This window comes from Microcaecilia unicolor, chromosome 2 (genome assembly GCF_901765095.1).
Source record: "Microcaecilia unicolor chromosome 2, aMicUni1.1, whole genome shotgun sequence".
NCBI lineage: Eukaryota > Metazoa > Chordata > Amphibia > Gymnophiona > Siphonopidae > Microcaecilia > Microcaecilia unicolor.
Window position 1 is genome coordinate 248,850,007 of NC_044032.1, and position 24,593 is coordinate 248,874,599.

The following is a 24,593-nucleotide window of genomic DNA, read 5'->3' on the forward strand; positions in this document are numbered from 1 at the left end:
CAGTCCGTGTGTTCCGGCTCGCTGGGCAGTGCCTGCAGTCCCTGCCGGTGTGCTTACCCAGTGTTGGTTGGTGGGTTTTGCTTGCTGCTGTTGCTCCTCGGCAGCAGCCCAAGGGCTCACGTTTGCTCCAGAGCCCGGCCCCGCGGGCTCTGAACCTGAGAACTTGACACCCTGATGATTGCTCTAATCACTAAGCCACACTTTGCCCTTTTTTGGAGAGTAAAGCACTTGTCTTTCAAATGGAGAGCATCATAAAGACCATCCACTGACTGTATGTCTTGGAATGGGCTGAATCTCAGTTCAAAATGGTCTAGCACATAATGTGTGTCTAACTGAAGAAGTCTACATTCCAGGGTTAGCACCCTCATAAGTAAGTATCCTCTCTTTAGATTTTCTCAAGTCTCAATTTAAAGGAAGCTCTGAAACCAGGGGGCATAGGATGAAGGTGGAAGGGGACAGACTGGAGAGTAATCTGAGGAAATACTTTTTTATGAAAATGGTGGTGAATGTATGGAACTGCCTCTGGTGGAGGAGCTGGAGGAGAAGGCTATATCTGAATTCAAGAAAGCATGGGACAAGCATAGAGGATCTCCAAGGTAGAGGATGGGATAGTAGATAGTATGGATGGGCAGTCTCGATAAGCCTTATAGCCTTGATCTGCCATCATTTTCTTGTTTTCTGTGTTTGTCTGGATACTAGTTCTTCAAATCTGCACTGTTACCTGGAAATGGAAACTATACTTCTCACAAGTGTATCCCATGCATTACTACACATCCAAAAGGAAGACTTGAACATAACATAAGAGTAGCCATACTGGGTCAGACCAATGGTCCATCTAGCCCATTCCAACAGTGGCCAAGTGAGGTCACCTGGCAGAAACCCAAATAACATTCCATGCAACTTTTCTTGATTTCCAGTTTTTTTGCCTTGGCAGGATGAGTCTTTTTAACTGGTTGCTGAGTTAATTGATTGTCATACTGAATAGATATATGTAAGATTGCTGAATGGATAAAAGATAAGCTTGTGCTTAAGGGTAAAAGGAGGATTCATTTCCAGGCATGGAGAAGGGAGAGAGACAGGCTGTGGACTACCTGTTCCTAAACCCAAGATGGAGAGTTCTGTAGTGCAGGGAGGAGAGCAAAGAATACCCAAAAGACAAGGGGTCCTTGGTTTGATCGGTAAGATCAGATGTTCTGTTGTGGGGGATGTTCAGAAGATTCGAGGTAGAAGGAACGGTACAGTCTAGGAAAAACAGTGCAGCAGGCTGAAAGTAATGAGCATGCAGATTCATGCCACATTAAAATCGTGGTAGTAATTTGCTGCTCATTACTCTGGACTAACTTTTCTGTCAGTGCTTGAGCACTGGCAGGAAAGTCAAAAAGAAAACATACTATGTAGCATGCCATGGCCCGACCGCCCCCCCCCCCCCCCCCCCATCTCAAAAAAAAATCCCTGATCATCGTCCCCCCACCCCCACCTGGCGGACCCCTGGCCATGCCGGGCTGGGCCTCAACCCCCTAGTCATCACTAGCTCTGGGTAGTCTAGTGGAAATCCCCCCCCCCCCCAAAATCCCTCAACATACCTTGCTGTAGGAGGCAGGAAGGATGCCTACTCCCTCTTGCCTCTGGGCCTACGTGCTTCAAAATGGTGTTAAGAACCCCACTCCTAGGGAGGAAGTGATGTCACCCGGCTAGATGGCAGCCTGATTGCTTCGCTCCCCTCCACTCCACTTGATATTGCCCTCCATCTTTGCGCATCCGAGGTTATTTGGGTGAATTTTGTGAGCAATTGCTTTAAGAGTACAGCTGCAATGAGTAAACCGCAGAATTTGGAGTCTAAGAAGGCAGAGAGGAGCTCGTCTCAGCCTTCGGTGAAAACACCCTGTCGCCATCTTGTTATGGCCCATGCTCCGGAGTCTGACTCGGACTCTGCGTTATCGGTTGCGGGTTCCGTGGGGGGAACCCTGTCGCCATCTTGTTACGGCCCGTGCTCCGGAGTCGGACTCTGCGTTGTCGGTTGCGGGTTCTGTGGGGGAGCCTGGGGAGACATCTGGAGGTACTTGACAGCTGCGTCATTGGCTGGTGGAGGTTAAGGAGGAAATTAAGGCCTCCTGGGAGGAAATAGTGGAACACAGTGAGAATTTAAGTGCTGATATGCAGGACCTGGGCAAACGGGTCGTGGAGCTGGAAGCTGAAGCGGATGAGCACGAGGAGCAGTTCGCGACAACTCAGATGCTGGTGACGCAGCTGGGTGAGCAATATGAGGAACTTTTGTACAAGATTGATGACTTAGAAAACCATGGCCGCAGGAAGAATTTACTGCTTCGAGGAGTTCCAGAAGGAGGGGACACGAAGGAGGTCCTGGTAATCGTGCAGACAGTGTGCAGTCAATTGCTGGTGGAGGGTGGTGATTTTGAGCCTATTCCACTTGAAAGAGCCTATCGAGCGCTGGGCAGACCTAAGGAAAATCTTCCAAGGGACATTGTGGTACGCTTTGTAAACTTCAAAGATAAAGAGCGTGTTTTGCTGCGATCCCGAGAGGAGGCAGCGGTTATATGTAATGATGCTTGGGTCTCGATTTACCAAAATGTGTCGGCATACACCCTGCAGCATCGCAGAGCCATGAAACCAGCTTTGGACATACTTGTCTCAGAAAAAATTAAATACTGTTGGCTTTTTCCATTTGCCTTGAGCTTTACTGCTGGAGGGAAAGTGCATTGTATGTGAGAATTGGCAGAGGCCTGGAAGATTCTATAGGAGGCTGCACATGCTCCTACAGCACTCACTCCATCGCTAGTGGCCCCTGCCACGTGAGAAAAGCTGCAGCGGTGTAGGAGGGTCGAGAAGGGACGTAAGAAAAAGTGAACTGTTTTGTTAAGTGGACTTCCTGACTCTGCTTGCTAAATATGGGGCTTTAAGGGTGTGTGATGAGTGTGAATGAAGGTTCTGTATGTGTGAATGTTAGGGTTTTATTTTTTTTGATGGGAGGATGGTAATTAGCTAATTTGAGGGGAGGGTAATGATTTGATGCTTGTATGGAGTGGGGGGGGATAAGGGTTGTGTCTGGCTGGGGGTTATGCCCTCGTTTTTCCCACCAAGTGGCTCTCTGGTTAATTTGGAGTTCTGTGTGTTGGTGGAGGTGTTCAGTATGGGGAGTTAAGGGGGTGGGGAGGAGGGCTTGTGGATGAGGATAATTTGAATTCAGGGTGCTGTGGCATTTGGTTGACAATATTTTTGGGTTGTAAGTTTTTCATCCTGTTCAATGTCAGCACTTAAGTTAATGAGCTATAATGTTATGGATTTAATTCCCCTTATAAGCGATCTGCTGTTTTCAGGGAATTGTTAAAGGCTCAACCACATGTTGTATGTTTACAAGAAACGCATTTTACGAAACAGAACGAAAAAGTTTTTGAGACATGCTCGATATCCAAACATCTATTTTGCCTCTGATGTTCATGGGCAAAAAAAGCGGGGCGTAGCCATATTGTTCAGTTGATTAATGTTAGAAGGGATCCTGGTGGTCATTTTCTTTTACTGCATGTCCTACTTCATCAGGTGGCAGTGACTGTAGCCTTGGTATATGCGCCTAATGAGCATCAGGATCTCTTCTTTGCCCGCCTTCAGTCCATTTTGTCGGGGTTTGTCCAGGGTAAGCTCCTCTTGGTGGGAGATTTTAATGCGACCATGCAACCTTCCCTGGACAAGACGGGTTCTTCAATACCGCTGGACTTGAGATTGGCAAAGGCAATGCGGTCTGTGGTTGAATCTCTTGGGCTGTATGACGTCTGGCGACTGGCGTATCCTACAGCCCGGGATTACACTTTTTTCTCATCTTCACATGCTACCTATTCTCGGCTGGATTATATTTTCCTAGATAAGACTTTGCCGGATGTGGATTGTTCTCTGGTCATTGGTAATATCACCATATCAGATCATGCACCTGTTTGGGCAGTTATACCTTCCCTTTTGCAGGAAGTACGTGATAGACGATAGTCACTGAATAACCTATTAATACAAGATCAGGAAACTTGCCAGTCTTTCCAAAAGTCTCTAAGGGAATATTTTGATTTAAATATGGAATCTGGGCCCTCATTGGGCACAATCTGGGATGCTTTTAAAGCAGTGGCAAGGGGCGAGATGGCAAAGGAATAAACTGGCTCAATGTATGTCCAGATTAGGTGTTTTGGAGGAAAGACATAAAGCCAGCGGAGAAGTGGCTATTTTAAGGGACCTTCAGTCGTTGCGTCTTGAGATAGCGGCTATTCATGATGAACAATTCCAATTCACTAACTCTCGTCTGAAGCAACATTATTATGAATTTAGTAACAAAGCGAGTTGTCTCTTGGCTATAAAGTTGCGGAGGGCGAGGTTCTGAGAGGTGTATCCCACGTGTGAAGGATGGCCATGGGGGGTTCCTGACTAAGTCAACTTTGATTTAGGGAGAGGTTTCAACATTTTTATGAAGCTTTGTATACAGCAGGAACTGGCATTTCTACCCATGAGATCGATGGTTATTTGCAGTCTAAGAGTCTTCCAGCTTTATCCGATACCCAAAGGGAGGCCATGGAGGCACATATTACAGTCCAGGAGGTGCTCCAAGTTATAAAAAAATCTGCCTACTGGTAAGTCTCCGGGATTGGGGGGTTAACTTGGCCCCTTATTTGGCGTTGATCATAAATTCAGTTCGGGGGGGGGGAGGGGGGAGCTTCCTTGCCCCCGTCGATAATGGAAGCATGGGTGGCAGTACTACCAAAGCCCAATAAGGACAGGACTGAGTGTGCGTCCTATCACCCTATTTCTATTCTTATTTCTGATGTTAAGATACTGGCAAAAGTTTTGGCTAATTGTCTGGGGGTCCTACCAGATTTGGTGCACCCGGATCAGGTGGGGTTTGTGGCCAAGCGTCAGGCTATGGACAGTGTGTGGAGAACTGTTGATTTGCTGTATCTTTCTCGGCGGGAAGGGTTACCTATGTGTCTACTGGGGTTGAATGTGGAAATTCCGGCCCTCCACTTATACCTCATATGATCACTATACAACTTTGTATTTGTTAACCACCGACTGGGCATACGCCTTTGACGGTACTATGTAAGCCACATTGAGCCTGCCAATAGGTGGGAAAATGTGGGGTACAAATGCGACAAATAAATAAATAAAAAGCCTTTGATAGGGTCCATTGGGAGTTTTTGGACAGGACTTTAAGTTATGGCTTTGGAAGTGAGTCTCATCATTGGATTCAGGCATTTTATATGTCACCAAAGGCGTGTATATGTATTAATGGGGGCAACTTCGCATTGTTCCCTCTTAGGGTACTCGTCAGGGTTGTCCCCTCTCCCCGTTATTGTTCACATTGTTTATAGAGCCTTTAGCTGTGGCAATTAGGAATAATCCAGATATAGTGGGCATTAGATGTGGGGCTGAGGAGTTTGATTGCCCTTTTTGCAGATGATATTCTCTTATCTCTTAGTCGTCCTTTGATTTCTCTCCCTAATCAAATTGCAGAATTGGAGGCTTTTCCAGCGGTCCCAGGTTATAAACTCAATGCCTCCAAATCAGAGGGTTTACTTATTGGGTTTCCCACAACTCACAAGTGTTGCATGCCTCCTTCCCTCTTAGGTGGAAGACTCAGGCTGTTCGCTATTTAGGTGTAAACTTGCCTACAAGGATGGAGGACATTTTTCAGGCAAACTACCCGGCTCTTGTTCGTGAGATTTTTATAGACTTGGATAGGTGGTTGGGGCTAGAACTGTCCCGGTTTGGAAGGATTGCTACTCTTAAGATGAATATCTTGCCTAGACTTATGTATCTCTTTCAGGTATTACCAATACAGGTTTCTAGATCTTTTTTTGGCTGGGATAAAAGATAGGTTAATTAGATTTATATGGAATAGTAAGAAACCACACCTTCTAGGGCCTTTTTGTGTAAAGGAAAGAGGTTGGGAGGGCTTGCAGTCCCGAATCTGTTCTGGTATTATCGGGTAGCACAGGCCCATGCGGCTATTGGGTGGTTTCATGCTTCACCGTCTAAACGGTGGATTTTTCTAGAACAACATATGGTAGGGGCTAGCCCCTTAAAACATCTGGTTGCCTCATAAATATCGCTGTCTGCCAAGGGACCTGTGCCCATCTATCATTTCCACCTTCCATTATTGGGATTCTTTGTTTCCCATGCCTAAAGCTATCTTATCAAAACATACGCCTATTGTGGATAACCCTATGTTTCCTCCTGGGATGGGTGGAGGTATCTTTTCTCCATGGGCTCGCTTGGGTCTGAGTACATGGAGCCAGCTCTTTGAAGAAGATAAGTGTATACCTTTTGCATCCTTAGCTACAGAGTTCCAGCTACCCCTTTCTGATCAACATGCTTATATGCAGTTGAAGCATTTCTTGGGTTCTCCGGGTATTAGAGCATCTATAGTCAGAGATGATACTTTCTTGGAGGATTTATGTGAGGACTCGAAGAGTACTAGGGGCCCTTATTACCTGTTGGTATCATTATTTGTGTACATCAGTTCCTGTGTCCAAATTACATAGGGAGAGTTGGGAGAGGGAATTTGGGTTAGAGATATCTCCCGATGACTGGCTCATTATGGAAAGGGTGGTGTTGAAATCCTCTGGTGCTGTTACTGTTAAGGAAAATACGGTTCAGGTGCTTTATCGGTGGTATCTTACACCAGTCAGGTTACATTATATGTTTACTGGAGTTTCGCCTAATTGTTGGTGGGGTTGTATGGAAAAGGGGACTATGGGTCACTTGTGGTGGACCTGCCCCAAAGCAAGGGCATACTGGAAGGCAGTTCAGGTCTGTTTGCAAGGTTGGCTGAGTGGGAAGGTTCAGTGGCATCCGGCTATATTTTTATTTGGCAAGATGCCGACTGGGCTCTCGAGAAATCAGGCAAGTTTGGTATGCCATGCTTGTCAAGCTGCCCGTATAAATCTGGCTAGGCACTTGAAGAGGTCTGTGCCTCCCTTGTTGGGATGGATTTCTAAATTGTGGTATATTTGTGATATGGAAAGATTGACTGCAATTAGGAGACAAACTCTTGCAAGATGGGAGTTTATCTGGGCCCCTTTTATACAAGCATGCTCTGTATAATATATAATAAAAATAAAAGGGGGGGGGACTTGATTCAGGTTGATATGAATTTGTTGGTTGAAGGGTATCCTCATCCACAGGGGTGGGAGGGAGGAGGCAGTATGTTGGGTTTGTTATAAAAGTTGCAGAGGAGTGTCTTATTGTGTTCAGTTCATATCTCAAACAAAAACATGGAAGAATGGTCTTTCTTATTTCAGTTGGTTGGAGGGGTCATTCATCAAGTTGTGCTTTTGCTAACTATATATTGGATGTTTTTGCTGGACAAATGTGTATTGATTCTTCAATAAACTTCTACAAATTAAAAAAAAAAAAAAAAAAAGAACCCCGCTCCTGCCGGTGCATCCCGGGTACTTAATGCATCCCAGGATGTACCAGGCAGGGGTGGGGTGTCACCATTTTGAAGAGGGTGAGCCCAGAGGCAGGAGGGAGTAGGCATCCTTCCTGCCTCCCACAGCAATGTATGTGGAGGGGTTTGGGTGTGTGGGTGTTTGGTTTTGACTAGGGGGCCAGGCCTGGCATGTCCAGGAGGAGGTAACCACCAGTGATTTTTTTTTTTTTTTAACGTTTTGGGTGGAGAGGCTCAGGCATGGCTTTGAAGAAGCCTTCGCGGGCCAAAGTGGTTGGGTTGGCGGGAGAGAAGAGGTGCTACTAGATACCTCTTCTCTCAACCAACCCTCTATGCTTCCCCGGAACTGGTGTTATTTTATTCCAGCACTTAATGCACCTGAGAGTTTTTTTTTTTTTTTTTTTTTTAAAGCATTGCTGCGGGGTACTAACTGACTGCATTTACATACATTTAAATGCGGTCTGTGCTAATGGTTTCAGTGCCTGCGCTGAAATCTTTAGAGCGTTCTGCGCACCCTAATTGCTGACGCTAGGTTCTGAGCATCAGCCCATATATTTGGCTGAAGCCATAATTTAACAGGTTTCCCATTGGCTGGAGAAAATGGTTCACATATAATCTTTGTTCTCATAGGTCAAATGTTGCAAGTTCTAGCAGGAAGTTACTGTATACTTTAGCTTTTATGCCGTAAATACAATACAAAAAAAAAGATAAACATGCACGCTCAACTGGGGGGGGGGGGGCAGAACAGGAGCAATAGGTGAGGTAGTAAAATTTGCAGATTACACAAAATAATTCAAAGTTGCTAAGTCACAAGAAGAATGTGAGAAATTGCAAGAGGACCTTGGGAGACTGAGCATTCAAATGGTAAATGAATGTGAGCAAAGTGTGAAATGATGCACATAGGGAGGAATAACCCAAATTATAGCTGCGTGCTGCAGGGTTGAGGTTAGGAGTCACCACCTAGGAAAAGGATTTAGGTGTCATGGTGGACTGTGTTGAAATCCTCTGCAGTCTGTGTGCTGGTAGCCAAGAGAATTAATAGAATATAGAGGCCAACTGAATTTCAGCTTCAGCACCAAAACTGGCCCAAAATCCGTGTTTGGTCATTCTTCGATTTCATCCGAAAATGCCAGTGCATTTTTGGCTGAAACTGAACTGCTTCCCCTCCCCCGCCCCATCCACCTCTCTCATGACCACTCACTCTTTGCCTGCCACCACCACAAGCACCACCAGAGAGTGAGTCCAGGCCGGGCCAAGATGACCACCCTCCCTCCACTCTCCCACCACCCAAAGGCCCTCATCGGACCTAACTTTAAATGCCTTGGTGGCCCTTGTGAGACTTCTGCAGGAGGCCCTGGCAGCCATTTTGAGGTTGGAATAGGTATGGGCAGGAGCAATCTCCGGTTGCTTCTACCCATGCCAGTTCCAGTCTCAAAATGACTGCTAGGACCTCCTATGGCGCACTTGGCAGCCATTTTGACTGGTGAACTGGCTGGGCAGGAGCGACTGGGAATCTTTTTGGCTGGAAGAGGCCTCTAGAACACCAGGACATTTAAAGGTGGGCCTGGGAAGGGCCTTCAGGTGGTGGGAAGGTGGGGGGGGGGGGGGTGGTTGGACCAGTGAGACTTGCTTTCTTTACTCTAGGCGAGAGGAGGGAGTATGGAAGGGGAGAGGCTGGATACCTTTAGTGGGGGGGAGGGTAAGGAAGGGGAGAGGCCATATACCTTTGGGAGGGGGGGGGATTTGGGCCTTTGCCACCCTTTGGGAGAAGGGGTGCATGGCTGAAGGTATGCCTAGGGCATCAGATACTCTTGAATGTGTCTTGCTTCATCTGATGTGTCACAGAACTAGACCAGAGAAAAATCAGCTGAGGACCTACACACATAAGCTGAGACCCCTCATAGGTTGGGTAGACTCCTAATTATCACCAAAAAAATGCACTATGGCCACATGTACCAGGATCACTTGAGGCAGCAATGACCTGCATCCCCTATAAAATACATGAGATAAAACCTTTGTCTTAGAAAAATTTAAGTGTTATTGGTTGTGTTTTAAGAATAGACAATTATATGATTTGCAGTGCTGTTGTGCACACAGCTTTGCAAAGGTAGAGGAGGGGGGTGTTCTGTTTTGTACTGTTTCTACTCCTGTCCTTGTCTCATGTGCTGTTGCCACCAGTGACCCAAGTTCTCTCTTTCTTTCTTCCTTGTTCTAGCTTTCTGTCCTCTGCTTGTATTTAATTTCTCTCATTGCAATTTCTTTTCACCACTTTGCAGTTTTCATCACATCTTTTCATCTCTTTTTGCCCTTTTATTCTTTTGGCTTTCATCCTTTCTACTTTTCTGTCTTCACATCATCCCCATAATGCTGTTTTCCATTCATCATTTATCCTTACTAACCCTCCATTTCTCTCGCCTTGTCTCCTTCCTTGATTCTTTCTATCCTTTGTCATTTCCCAGCAGCTCTCCACCCCCTCATTCTACCATTTCTCTCATCTTGTCTCCATCAGCTGCCTGTGCCAACACAGACAGCATTTTCAAAACTTGTGGACCAGCTCTTCCTGGCTGCCGATCACATGCTTTGTTAGAGCAGCAGTAAAGATATGCTGTAAAATGAGGTCTAAATATATTGATGCTACCGACAGACTGCAAAGAAGTCTGCAGCGGGTGGACCAAGCTCTTGCTGCTCCTCCTTTTAGGTCCTGTTACAGTGGTACAGCTTACTGTGCCTGGTTTGGATTCTGTGCTATTGCTAGAGATAATGCTGCACACCTGTTCATACACCCACCTTAGAGGGAACATAGGATGGGCTTGAGGAGAGATTAGTGGGACTAAGGATGATGAAGATGGTTATGATGCTTAAATCCGGGTATGACCCTTTGACCTTGTGTACCCAGTAATGACCGTTATTCTGTGAAAAATTCCCAAGTTCATAAAAATTCAGCACCTACTCTGTATATAGGGGATACCCCAATTTCAGGGGCCCAGAAGTCTTAAGGTGCTTCTGATGTCTGAAGTCCACTTTGAGCAGCAAAGTAACTGCTGCCATCACCACAAAAAAAAAAAAAAAAAAGCAAGGCCTAGACCAAGATACTGCAGCTTGGAGGTACGTTTTGCTTTAAGCCCTATACTAGTGTGCAGAAGAGGGAGAGAATGGAAGAAGCAGAAAGAGTTGAGAATAGTGCCAGGAAGCCACAAAAAAAAAAAAAAAAGAAAAGCAAAATGTAAAAATAAAGGAAAATAACCAAAAAGCAAACAAAACCGTAAGGAGTAAAGTAATTGAGGAAAACGAAAAGGAAAAATTCCCTGACTCTAAAAAGGTTTAGCTGGCACCTTGTTTTTAAAATGCTTTTCCATCTATGTCACACTGATGCCTCGTCCTTCTGTCTCTGCAGATTTAGAATCTTACCGGCTGAAGGATAGGCTGGTGGAGGATGAGGATTATATACTGGTTCCATCCAAGGTCTGGAACCAACTGGTTAGCTGGTATGGCATGGAACCAGAACAACCACCTCTTGAGCGCAAGGTGAGTTCTGCATGTGAAGGGCATTGCTCATCTGGATCCGTTTCCCACTACTCAAATGCAAGTGTGACATGGGAAAACTACAGAGCTGGGGATAGGGGGGGGGGGGGGGGGTACTGTGCTGAGGGGAGGAGCTGTAAGCAAAGGCAGTGTGCACAGGCCTAGATTTACACACAGTCTGTTAGATTTATGCTTAGATTAGTTGGGCCAGGGTGCAGTGGAAGGGATAGTGTATATGGTGTAAATAGCTGGGGTAATATGAGTTGAGTTGAACACCTCCAGTCACTTTGAAAAGTTGGCTGCTGTTCTACTGTAGGGTGGATTATTAATCCTAGAAACCCTCAGCCCCCTGCAGAAAGCCTCATGGCGGAGCTCACATTCTACCATGAAATTAGCACAGAAAAAAATAGTGCTGCATGCTGTAATCAGTGATCAAGCAGATTATTGCTCTCTTTAAATCATGGCAATAATCCATAGCCCATTACCTTTCCTGCCAATCAAAGCACACACACACACACTGCAGCATTTGTATTCACCATTCCCCCCCCCCCCCCCCCCCACTTTGCTTAGGTTCCCCAGACCTGTGCCGTAAAGGAGGCAGGAGCAATGCCCACTCATTCCTGCTTCCAGTGCTGTCAACTGCAAAATGATGGTGCCCTGCCGGATACATTGGAGGGGATCATATTGCCTTATAAGGGAGAAATTCCCTTATATGGCAGTATGACCCCTCTGGTGCATCATACTGCCATTTTGCAGGTGATACCGCTGGAGGTAGAAGCAAGTGGGCATCATTCCTGCCTCTTTTATGGTACAGGACCGGGGGTGCCTAAGCAAGGGGTTGTGGGATGGATGTGAAGTTCACTAGACTAGCAGGGAATGTTTTGGGGGTGGGTGTGAGGGTGGAGGCTACTAGACTACCGGGGAATTTTGTGGGTAGAAGGGGAGGTTACTTCCAGGGCAGTTGAATTTTCTATATTCTCGCTTATATAGATTCTATCCATTATTCTTTCAAATTGACGAAAGTTGGAAAGCATCATGCCAGAGAGTCGAGAATGCCCATTTGTCTGTCTGGAGACAAAATAGATCTATGAAAATTTAATGGAATGGGATGAAACTTGTCAATCAATTGAGTTTAAAAAATGGACCAAACGTATTTTTTTTTTTTTTTTAATGTTCCCTTTCACTCTCTTTCTGGCATGTGTAACTTGTTGCAGATTGTTATATCATCTGCAAACAAGCACATTTTTCTCTCAAGTCTGTTTGTAATGTCACTAATACAATGACTAGAACCAGTCAACCTGCCAAGCTCTGAAATAACCTTTTGGGGCCAGCTTAAGGCATGAGCCATGTAAGGCACTGTCTCAGGGTACCAAAGCCTGCCTCACTGGCTTACCCTTCACAACAAGAAGAGCGTATTCCTTAGCCTTTTCTGCTGTGCTCCAGGCTTAAGCATAGAAACAAAGAAAAATTAAAACAAGCAAAGACCATATGGCTTATCCAGTCTGCCTCTCCATGCCATCTACTATCCCTTGCTCACTCTCTTAGAGATCCCATGTACTTATCTAAAGCTTTCCTGAATTCAGATACAGTCTTCATCTCCACTGGGAGGCTGTTCCATGAATTCACCACTCTTTCTGTAAAGAAGTATTTCTTTAGGTTACCAGACTTTAGTCACCACTTTATGCTCCCAGGTTCTATTTCTGACCCATGCTTCTAAGTAGTGAAGCGGGGGTCAGAGACACTATTTATTAGTTTGAAGTTTGGATTTTTACACCAATTGGTAATCAATCACCCCTGAAGCATCCACTTGGATGAAACATGACCTTCCTTATCAGCAGCAGATGAATCCAGAGACTTGTGGGTTATGAGCAAACACAAGGGGGGTCCTCACAAATCTCACAAAAAAGTCAAGCACCACCACCAGGGGTGAGAGTGAGGCAAGTTCCAAATGACCAGGGAAAACAGAGTAAAAGCATAAAAAGTTTATTTGCAAAAATGCTGACTCCAAGGCACTACACGGACTTTGTTTCGGTGCAGAGCCTTCCTCAGGGATCGCAGCAGTACAAAGGTAGTCAACTCATGGGGATAAAAATTTGAAAAACGTCAGCAATAACTTGGAGCGGTATGCAATGCAGTTCAACACAGCTAGTCAACTCTGTGAAAAAAACCCATGTAGGGTCTTGGAGTCAGCCTCACTCATGGGTTATGACCATCTACCAGTAAGTGGAGATGGAGAGCACTGAACTGAGCTCTGTCGTATGCTCCTTGGTCAGTTAGTATATCTCAGTCTCCAGCAAGCGGTGGATGGACTCTCACAAACTCCTGGATTCTTCTGCTAATTCTGCTTCTGTTCTGGGTTTTCTAGTTCAATTGAGCAAGGGGTGTTTTGGCTTGTATTGCAGCCTACCCTTCGGGTATACCTGTGGGTGCAACTGGTGGGTGCTAGGTCTTTCCCTCCCTCCTGCCGCTTTTTCCTCCTTCAGTCTCCTTCCTCACAGAGTTAAAAAAAAAAAAAAAGGGAGTCGGACAGTGCAGTTTTGAGGTTGCTATGGCTTTATTGAGGAGGAGGAGTTCATCCAGTATTCCTTCTGGGCAGCATTTGTCTTCTATACAGAGGAGCTGATGAGATTTAATGGTACCAGTGTAAGCAGCTTTTTGGGTGAGTACCACTTTAAATTCGCCTGCCTTGGGTTTACTCTCAATTTTATTTTTAGTTTGTATTGCAGTGTTTCCCAAGCCTGGTCCTGGAGGTTTTCAGGATATCAACAGTGAATATCCTGAAAAACCTGACTAGCTGGGGTACCTCCAGGACCAGATTTGGAACCACTGTTGTATGGCGGCTGAGGTAGTTAAACAGTGCTCTTGCTGTGGGGCGCGAAGAGCAGCATCTGGGCAGTGTGCTCGTTTTTTGGCCACAGCGGAATCTAATAGTATAGTGCTAGGACCACCAGGACTTAATTTGTGCAGGAACGGGGTGGAATGTTTTCCGGCACTACTTAAGCCTCAGGAAGTGACATCATTGTCACAATCTTCTGCCTGGCAAAGAATTTCTCCTCTGTCTTTGTGCCCCCATCCACCTTACGTTGTTTTTCTCTCTCTTTCTTACCCTTACTCTTCTCTCAGCATTTTGTGTTCCCTCCCGTTGGCACTTCTGTGAAGTTGTAACAAGCAAAGACACGCGGGACAAATTTTCTGCACGTTCTGCTGTTTCCGCTGCCAGTCCTGCCTCCCTCCTCTGAAACAGGAAGTTGTATCAGAGGGGAGTGGGGATAGAAGGCAGGGCTGGCACCAGAAACAGCAGCATGTGTAGAGAGCCGGTCTCATGCGCTTTTGCTGGTTACGACTCCTCCGGGTCCAGCAGAGTTGCTAATGGGAGGGAACAAAAGGTACTAAATGAGGGAGAGAGAGAAAGGAATAGCCTGAGGCGATTGGGGTGGGGTCCCCAAGGAAATGCTAGGGTGGGGTGAATGGTTGGAGGAGAGCCTGAGGGAATGATAAGGTGAACGTGGGCAGAGAGCCTAAGGTAATGGTGGGGTGAGGCTGGGTGGAGAGCCTGAGGCAATACTGGAGTGGGGTGAGGCTGGGTGGAGAGCCTGAGGCAATACTGGAGTGGGGTGAGGCTGGGTGGAGAGCCTGAGGCAATACTGGAGTTTGGGGTGAGGTTGGGTGGAGAGCCTGACGAAATGCTAGGGTGAGTGGTGAGGGGTGGGAGGAGAGCCTGAAGCAATGCTGGGCTGGCTTGGGATGGGGTGGTGAGGTTGGGTGGAGAGCCTGAGGTAATGCTGGAGTGGGATGAGGTTGAGTGGAGATCCCGGGGCAATGCTAGAGTAAGATAAGGTATGGTGATGAAGGTGTCAAGCCCAAGGTAGTGCTGGAGTAGGAGTGGGGTGATATGTCCAAGGCAATGCTGAGCTGGGGTGAGGTTGGGAGGTGTGAGGAGAGCCCGAGGCAATGCAGGGGTGGCTGGGCAATAATAGTTGGGGATGGGGGAGAGAGAAATATGGCAGTGATGGATGGGAGTGGGAGAGAGACGCAGGCAAAGTTGGATGGGCTGGAGAGAGATGGGGCAGTGCTGCATAGGAGGGGGGAGAGGCAGAGATAAGTTAATGCTGGATGGCAGAGGGAGAGCAATGCATGTGGGGGTGGGGGAGAGAAGAAGGTAGGGTAGTGTTGAATGGGGAGAGAGACACACCCACATGGGCATAGCTGAATGGGGGAGAGAGAAAGACAAGGCACTACTGAATGGAGAGATGGCGGAAGGTGTGGGAGGGAGAGAGAGAGGACAGGTAATGCTGTCTTGCACTGTATGCAGAATCTGACTTTTAATGGGGTTCAATTTAATTTTTGTCTACATATTTGTATTTTTATTTTTTGGTTACTTATACAGTACTTAGTGAGGGCCTGACTGTATGCTGCATTTGTGAAAGAGACCAGTTATTCTGTTAGTGTTGAATGTTGGTGTAGGATCAGTCTGTATTAATCTGGCTTGTTTAGTTTTCCAGTAGGTGTATTGATGTTCTAGTGTTCACAGCATTGTTTATGGTGCTAACTTTCCTTCATAGGACCATAGATCAATTAAATTCCAAAACAAGTGTGCTTGTTTATTGTTTACTGTTTTCTTGGTTGGTGTGCCTAGGGTGTACCTTTTTGTACACATGGGGACTCATTTTCAGAGCACTTAGACTAACAAAGTTCCGTAGGTTACTATGGAACTTTGTAAGTTTAAGTGCTTTGAAAATGAGCCCCATGATATGATAGAATTGTATTATATGCACTGAGTAACTTTTGTAGGGTTTTGTATTACTTCCCTGGTGTTGGATTTTGGATTCAGATTTAGCTCATGGTTTTTTCAGTTGTAGCTCAATGGGAGCCTTTACTGTTGACATATGTATTGCCTCCTACTCCAAGGATTTTAACTTGCATTTCTGCCCTGACCCGCACCCTGATCCGATCCACTTTAGCCTCCCCAAACAGCCGAGACACCTACCGACTGTGGTTATTACTGATATTAAATATATAATTGTTGAGAAAAACACTGATTTAGTTTGAGATTTTGTCCATAATGTTGCAAATTTGTGCTAATGTTGGTGGTGTTCTTTTAATTTTTTAAAATTAAATATATGAATTTTCCAAATATATGTAGAAACATAGTAATATAACGGCAGCTAAAGATCATATGGCGGCCTATCCGGTTTGCCTGTCCATGCCTCCTACTCTCCCTTCCTTAGAGATCAAATAACTCCTCCCTGGACATAATGAAGGATCTTGCTCAATATTGGGGTGCTCAGCACCCACTGGATCCACAGATCTGTCTCCTATGTGGCTGTGTTTTGCCTGTGACCGAGGTGCAGTATGTTCACTTCAGGCCCAGCCCCCAGTTCCACTTCCTTTTTGTCTACAAATTAATCCCAGTCTACCACACGTTTACAGGGGTAGTGAAGCTGAAAAGTGCCCCCCTCCCCCAAGATTACACTTAGTTGACTTAGTAAGATCTGAGAAAATCTATATTTTATGTCCCATAAACTCTATATGTTTAAACTTGAAAAATAGTCTCAAAATATCTCATTCTTGAGGAAAAATAAAAGTAGCAGGAAGAGTCGCTCGATTGATGAAATCAATTTTAGGATTGTCCAGCAAATCTGTGAAATCCAAACTAGAGGCATCTCCTAGCTCCTTAGGCCGTTTTTTTTTCCAGCAGATGCAATATAATTGACTTTTGAGAGAGGAAATATTTCCGCTTTGGGTATATGATGAATTTTTTCCATATATTTCTTTGACTTACCCAGTTTTTAGACTGGGGTGCTTTGGGGAAATTAAAAAAACAAACGCAAATTTTAAATTTCATTGAGAATTTTCTAAAATCTCTATTTTTATGGCTATCAGCATTTTATCCTTCACCAACACAGTTTGTACCTTGTTGCAAGTCAGTCGACTGTTTCTCAATCTTATCCTATCTATTTTGTTCACTTACAACTGTTTCAGAAGTTGCCTTAGAAATATCTTGATTCTTCAAAACCACTTTAGTAAGATTGAAGACAGAAGTATGCAAAGCCACAATGGCATCCCAAAGTGATCCAAGTGTAACAGTTTTAGGTTTAGCCAAAGGAGGAACCTTGAGCCCTAATCCGCGTATTGCGCCTCCACCTTTTGCAGTGGTTTTGCAGAACTGGGAGCTGTAGCTTGATGCATCACAGGTCAGTGTCATGACTGAAGGAGAGCCCTTTGCTGAGAGAAGGGGTGCCAATAAGTCTTTTTGCAAAATGAGAGAAGGCTTCACTGCCTAAAACATATCTTCAGTGGTGGAAACACCCTTACAAAACACCAGGTTGTGGGGTCAGGACAGAAGCCTTTACTGGAAGTTCCTTCTTTGGTATTTGCACCTAATTTGTTTTGCATTAGACAGTCCATTTCGTCTCCTTCCTCGTCCAGGACTCCTGTTGCAAGGTTCCATTCAGATGGAAGATCCATCCCACTTTGATCTTAACGCCTTTGCTCTTGAGAGGTTAAAGTTAAGGAAGAAAGTTTATTTGGATCAGGTGATTATTACCTTGCTTACAAGCAAGGAAGCATTCAACCTCTTCAGTTTATGCTTGAGTTTGATGATTTTTGAGGCTTTGATGCTCAGAAAGGGCTTTTTTCCCCCTGCACTCTTCCTTACTGCAGATTTTAGCCTTCCTGCAGAATGGCTTACAAAAAGGTTTGGCCTACGGCTCTCTTATGGTGCAAGTAGCAGCCTTAGCTTGCTACTGTGGGTGACTTATGAATTCCTCTCTGACTGCACATCCTGATGTGCGTTTCCTGAAAGTTAATTGAAACTTCCTATTAAATTTTCTTGTCCTGAGTGGAATCTTAATCTGCTACTTAAATCGTTATAGAAGCAACTATTTGAGCTCCTTCGTAAAGCTACTCTAAAGGATCTTAATCTAAAATCTGTTTTTTTGTAGCGATTCCTTCTGTGACAGATTTCTGAGCTTCAAGCTGCTCTCCTGTAGAGATCCATTCCTCCACTTCATGGAAGAGGGTTTCCATTCGAACTGTTCTTTCCTTTCTCCCTAAAGCGGTATCATCATTTCATGTGAATCAACTTTTATATCTTCCCTCCTTTAAGAGAGAGGATTATGCGAAGGAATTTATTTCACTGCATATTCTGGATGTCCATTGTGCTGTCCTTCAGTACCTTCAGATTCCCAATGTTTTAGCAATCGGATCATCTTTTCATACTCGCGGGTCCAAATTGAGAAAATGCAGCTTCAAAGGCAACCATTGCCCATTAGATTAGAGAATCTATTGCTTCCTCATATATGCTGTCAGGGAAATCGCTTCCAACTCCCCTCTACCAGAGCTCTTTCCATATCGTGGGCAGAGTCTCGTGCCTTTTCACTAGAAGTTATCTGTAGATCAGCTACATGGTCCTCTTTGCATACTTTTTCCAGATATGATCGCTTGGATGTTTTGGCTTGGACTGAAGCATCTTTCGGAGCATCAGTGCTTTCCACAGGTGTTTGAGAATCACCTTATTTAAGGACTGCTTTGCTACATCCCACAAGTCTCTAGATTCATCTACTGTTGATGGACAAGGAAGGAAAAATTATGTCTTACCTGATAATTTTCTTTCGTTTAGTCACAGCAGATGAATCCAGATCCCCACCCTAGAGCTGCTGTATCACTTTTTCAGTCTGTTCCTCTGTTTAAATGTGTTGTTTCCCAGTTCTGCAATTTAATAGTTCATGTTCTGTGTTCGTCATGCATTAGTTCTGTGTGAAAGGAGAAATATTTATATTCTAATTGTTCCTTCTCCTTTGTTATGAGAACATAAGTAGCCATACTGGGTCACACCAATGATCCATCAAGCCCAGTATCCTGTTTCCAACAGTGGACAAGCCAGATCACAAGTACCTGGCAGAAACCCAGATCGTGGCAACATTCCATGCTACAAATCCCAGGGCAAGCAGTTGGTTTCTCATGTCTGTCTCAATAGCAGCCTATGGACTTTTCCTCTAGGAACTTGTCCAAACCTTTTTAAACCCACAGATGCTAACCGCTGTTACCACATACTCTGGCAAAGAGTTCCAGAGCTTAACGATTTGTTGAGTGAGAAAGTATTTCCATGTAGCTTCCTTGAGGGTCCCCTAGTCTTTGTACTTTTGGAATGAGTGAAAAATCGATTTACTTCTTCTCATTCTACACTATTCAGGATTTTGTAGAACTCAATCGTATCTCCGTTCATCAGTCTCTTTTCCAAGCTGAAGAGCCCTAACCTCTTTCCTCATACTAGAGGAGTTCCATCCCCTTTATCATTTTGGTCGCTCTTCTTTGATCTTTTTCTGATTTTGATATATTTTTTTTTTTTTTTTTTAGATACGGTGACCAAAACTGAACGCAATAATCAAGGTGCAGTCGCACCATGGAGTGATTGAGGCATTATAGTATTTTTGTTCTTATTCACCATTCCTTTCCTAATAATTCCTAGCATCCTGTTTGCTTTTTTGACCACCGCTGCACACTGAGCAGAAGATTTCAGCAATTATCTACGAGGACACCTAGATGTTTTTTGAGTTCTGACCTCCAAGGTGGATCCTAGCATCAAGTAACTATGATTCGTATTATTCTTCCCAATATGTATCACCTTTCATTTGTCTTCATTAAATTTCATCTGTCGTTTGGATACCCAGTCTTCCAATTTCTTAAGGTCTTCCTGTAATCACCACATAAAGGAATCCTGTTCAGAAGGAACGGATCCCAAGGAGCTTAGGCGAGATTGGGTGGCAGAGCCGGTGGCGGGAGGTGGGGATAGTGCTGGGCAGACTTATACGGTCTGTGCTAGAGCCGGTGGTGGGAGGCGAGGCTGATGGTTGGGAGGCGGGGATAGTGCTGGGCAGACTTACTCTGTGCTAGAGCCGGTGGTGGGAGGCGGGGATAGTGCTGGGCAGACTTACACGGTCTGTGCCCTGAAAAGGACAGGTACAAATCAAGGTAAGGTATACACATATGAGTTTATCTTGTTGGGCAGACTGGATGGACCATGCAGGTCTTTTTCTGCCGTCATTTACTATGTTACTATGTTACTTGTGGAATTATGTAAGCCACATTGAGCCTGCAAATAGGTGGGAAAATGTGGGATACAAATGTTATAAATAAATATTTTACAGTGCACTCGTGTTTTAACAACCTTGAATAGTTTTGTGTCATCTGCAAATTTAATCACGTCACTCTCGTTCTGATTTCCATATTATTTATAAATATGTTAAATGGCACTGGTCCCAGTACTGATCCCTGCAGCACTCCACTGTTCACCCTCCTCCTTTGAGATTAATGGCTATTTAACTCTTCCCTCTGTTTTCTGTCCAATAATCAATTCCTAATCCACACCAGAACCTTGCCTCCTATCCTATGACTCTTTAAATTTCTCAGGAGTCTCTCATGAGGATCTTTATCAAAAGCTTTCTGAAAATCTAGATACACTACATCAGCCAGCTCACCTTTATCCACATGTGTATTCGCTCCTTGAAAGAAATGAAGCAAATTGGTGAGGCAAGACTTCCCTTGGCTGAACCCATGCATACCGTCCTGTATGATAGAGTTCAGTTCAGTGCTCTCCATGTCTACCTGCTGGTATATGGCCATAACACACGGTGTCTAGGCGTTTTGTGACAGACCTCAAGCTAATTGGATGGGGCCTTACAAGGTCATAAGGTGCCAGAATGATACAAACTATGTTATATCTACAGACTCTCAGACAGAAAGCAGCATACTTTTCATGTAAATATATTAAAGGTCTATGCAAATTGCACAGCTATGGAGCTAGCTTTGTGCAGTCTACCAGGGTTATGCCATCTTTTTCAGGAACAAGAACTACAGGAGAGATCCAGGGCCTCTTAGCAGAGACCTTACCAGAGGGATCTGTACAACAAATTGTAGTGGGAGACCAATCAACCCCCATGCAGAGACAGCAGTTAGAAGCAGTATTGCAAAAGTATGCTGATGCGTTTTCCACTATACCATGATGTAAACATGGGTGGCCATAACCTGCTGAAAGAGGGTCCCTATCGAATATCTTCTGAGATGGGGAGGCAAATGAAGCAGGAGATCGATGAGATGCTAGCCCTAGGTGTTATCAAGAAGTCTCGTAGTCCCAGGATCTCTCCTTTAGTTCTTCCCGAAAAAGATGGTATAACCCGCTTCTGTGTGGATTACAGGAGACTTAATGATTGTACTGTATCTGATGCCTATCCGATTCCCCAGATGGATGAGTTACTGGACCATTTAGCTGGGGCCCAGTACCTGACTACAATGGACCTTAGCCGTGGGTACTGGCAAATTCCCTTTACAGCTGCTGCTCAGGAGCAATCAACATCTATTACCCCATTTGGTTTGTATGAGTTTACTGTAATGCCTTTAGGAATGAAAAATGCCCCAGTACATTTCAGTCCTTAGTGAATCATCTGTTAAATGGACTCCAGGAGCATGCTAGGGCTTATCTTGATGATATTGCTGTGTACAGTCAGACTTGGGATGCCACCTGCTCCATTTGAGTGGAGTACTGGACCGGATCAAGGGGGCCCGTCTGACTATAAAATCCACCAAATGCCAGGTGAGGATGGCAGAAGTGCAATATTTAGGGTACAGAATGGGAGGTGGACAGCTGAAGCCTGAATCAGCTAAGGTGAAAACTATACAAACTTGGCCCACTCCCCAAACTAAAAAGCAAGTATTGGCCTTCCTTGGAACAGCGGGATATTACATGAAGGTTGTGCTTCACTACAGCACCATAGCCAAGCCCCTAACTGACCTGACTAAAAAGAGACTACCCCAAATAGTTACCTGGTTGCCAGAATGTGAAGCAGTCTTTCAGTCATTAAAGACAGCATTAGCTACCAGTCAGTACTAGCTGCACATGACCATCAACAAAGATGGTTGGGAGGGGGGACTAGTGCTGGGCAGACTTATACGGTCTGTGCCGGGGCTGGTGGTTGGGCGACGGGGATAGTGCTGGGCAGACTTATACGGTCTGTGCCAGAGCCGGTGGTGGGTGGCAGGGATAGTGCTGGGCAGACTTGTACGGTCTGTGCCAGAGCTGGTGGTTGGGAGGCGGGGATAGGGCTGGCCAGACTTATACAGTCTGTGCACTGAAGAGGACAGTACAAATGAAAAAAGTAGCACATATGAATTTATCTTCTTGGGCAGACTGGATGGATCGTGCAGGTCTTTTTCTGCTGTCATCTACTATGTTACTATGTAACAAAGATTTGTGGTACAGACTGATGCCTCGGCATATGGCATTGGGGCTGTACTCAGTCAAGTGAATAGCTTAGGATAGGAGCACCCCATTATGTATCTAAGTTGCAAGCTCCTTGACAGAGAGGTAACCTATGCCACTATTGAAAAAGAGTGTCTGGCCTTAGTGTGGGCCCTCAAGAAGTTACAACCATATCCGTATGGGCAAGACTTTACTGTCATCACAGATCACAATCCGTTAGTCTGGTTGAAGAGGGTCTTGGGAGAGAAAGGGAACTACTCTGGTGGAGTCTATCCCTGCAAATATACAACTTCACCATACTTCACTGGCCAGAAAGGAAGAGGCAGAACCACCCTGACACTGGACTCTCGAGACCTGATCAGCGGTCTGTAGAGGCCGCAGTCTGGGGTCTTTCTCTTAAAGGGGGAGGTGTGAAGAAGCAGTGTGTTTTAAGCCTTTAAAATGTATTGGATAGTTCCCTGTTTTAATTATGTCTGAAGTGTATTTCTCTTATTTGGTCATCAAATGGTGCATGTTGATGCTTGAAGCTGTTATAGGGAACTGAGTGTTCTTTTTCTTTAACACAAGCAAGAAGCAAGCAGCAGTATACGTTTAAAACTTGTTGACCGCTCTGAATGGCCTGGAGTTTGAAATTAGCCAGTAGTGCTGACTTGTTGCTTCAGTATTAGCCTGGAAGAAGAAAGAGACAGATCTCTTTGCTTAGGCTCTGTGAACAATTATATGTCTTGACCTTCCCAGGTACTGTTTAGACAATATGTAAATGTTTTGGTTAGTTTTCTAATTGATCCATATTTCAGTTACCTGTTATTGTTTGCCAATTGCACATTTTTGTCCACTGTTCTGACAATAAACATAATTGTTTATTCATTCTGCCTGTCTGGACAGATAAATAATCCTGATGGTTTGTGTGTTGGGTCTGTGAGTACTTTCTGGGAACTGGGACGACTGGGAATGTGACCCCAGTAACCTTGAAATCCCTTGGGATAATTTGAGAGCAGAAGACTCGCCCAGAGGTGGTTGTGACCCAGTTGGTGGGAGAAGGGTGCTAGTGTAGAGCACAAGCGGCAGGTGCAGGTGGACCTGAGCTGTGCTGGGGATAGACCCTCTAAGTGGCTGCAGGGTAACCCCAGGCGGGTGGCTAGGCGTTTCGTGACAACTAGCAGATGCAATTTCCTTCACTTATGCCTAGGCTGGGCTGATTCTAGAGGCTCGTGTCGTGGCTCATAATGTCAGAGCTATTGCTGCATCGGTAGCCCACTTGAGGTCAGCTTCCATGGAGGAGATTTGTGGAGCTGTGACATGGACATCTGTTCATCCTATTACTGCCTAGATTTCTCCAGACAGTCCTCCAGAATCAGTTTGAGATTTAGAATCACCCTCCAAGCCCTCTTTTAGTTCCATGCTGCCTTCTGAAATAATAAAAGGATAATGATATTTTAAAAAAGGCCTATTGCCTCAAAAATGTTGGTGTTTGCCTGTTGTGTCACTGCTTCTTGTTTCCCCTTTTGTATTGGAAAGCAGCCTGTAGCTAGAGAGTCCCAGACCTGAAGGTTTACAGTCCTGCCCTTGGAGAGAATGAAATTACTTACCTATACAATCCTCACAACTCTCTCACCTCCCCATGGAGCTATATTTAATTAGTTTGTAATGGACTGAGGAGGTCCTGCGCATCTGCAACAGCAGGAACAAGCAAACATGCATGATGAAGCTACCCAAATATTTCTAGAAAAAGTTACTGGGGTAGTGCTTCCTGCATTGGGTTCAGCCAGTGATGCCACCATAGAGATGAGGATTTAAATCCTATCCTCGGGAACGCTTTGTACAGGTAAGTAACGCTATTACCCTGCTGCCTCCTTGTTTTCACTTTAGTGGCATAGGTCTACACTCCTCATTCAGATCAAAAGGTCTGGATTCAATTTGATATCACTGAAAGATGATATATTATCAGAGGTTACTCTGCTGTGACTTGGTTTGAATTGCCATTGCTCCTTTCTCTGTCCTCTCCCTCATCTCTTGCTTCTTCCCTGCTGTTTCTCTGCAGGTGGTGGATCTTCCCAGTACTCAGAAGGTTGAGGTATATCCTGTGGAGCTGTACCTGTGCCAGCACAGTGACATGGACAATCTGCTCACTGCCCAGTTCAGCCGCACTGACATAATTGGTAACATTGCTACTATTGTACTACCACGGAGTGTGAGTGGGGAGGGAAACGCACATTAGCTCTGCTATAGAATTGCCAGTTCACATTTTCCCAGTTGGTGTGCCCAGTTACTGCTGAGATTCCACAGCTTGGGCTGTTTTCTGCTGATTTTGAAGTTTTCGTCTGATAAATCACCAAGTAACAGTGATCCCATCAGCTGATACCTCTCTTCTGT

At 45.1% G+C, this 24,593-nt stretch overlaps 1 protein-coding gene across 3 annotated transcripts in view; it reads left to right on the plus strand.

Moving 5' to 3' along the window:
- Positions 1–24,593, plus strand: part of USP11 (ubiquitin specific peptidase 11) — a 168,419-nt gene that overhangs the window by 22,728 nt on the left and 121,098 nt on the right. For all 3 annotated transcript variants that reach the window (XM_030193883.1, XM_030193882.1, XM_030193884.1), the window contains exons 3-4: positions 10,836–10,966; positions 24,262–24,379. In XM_030193883.1, the coding sequence (XP_030049743.1) occupies positions 10,836–10,966; positions 24,262–24,379 (249 nt within the window). The remainder of the gene's footprint in view (positions 1–10,835; positions 10,967–24,261; positions 24,380–24,593) is intronic.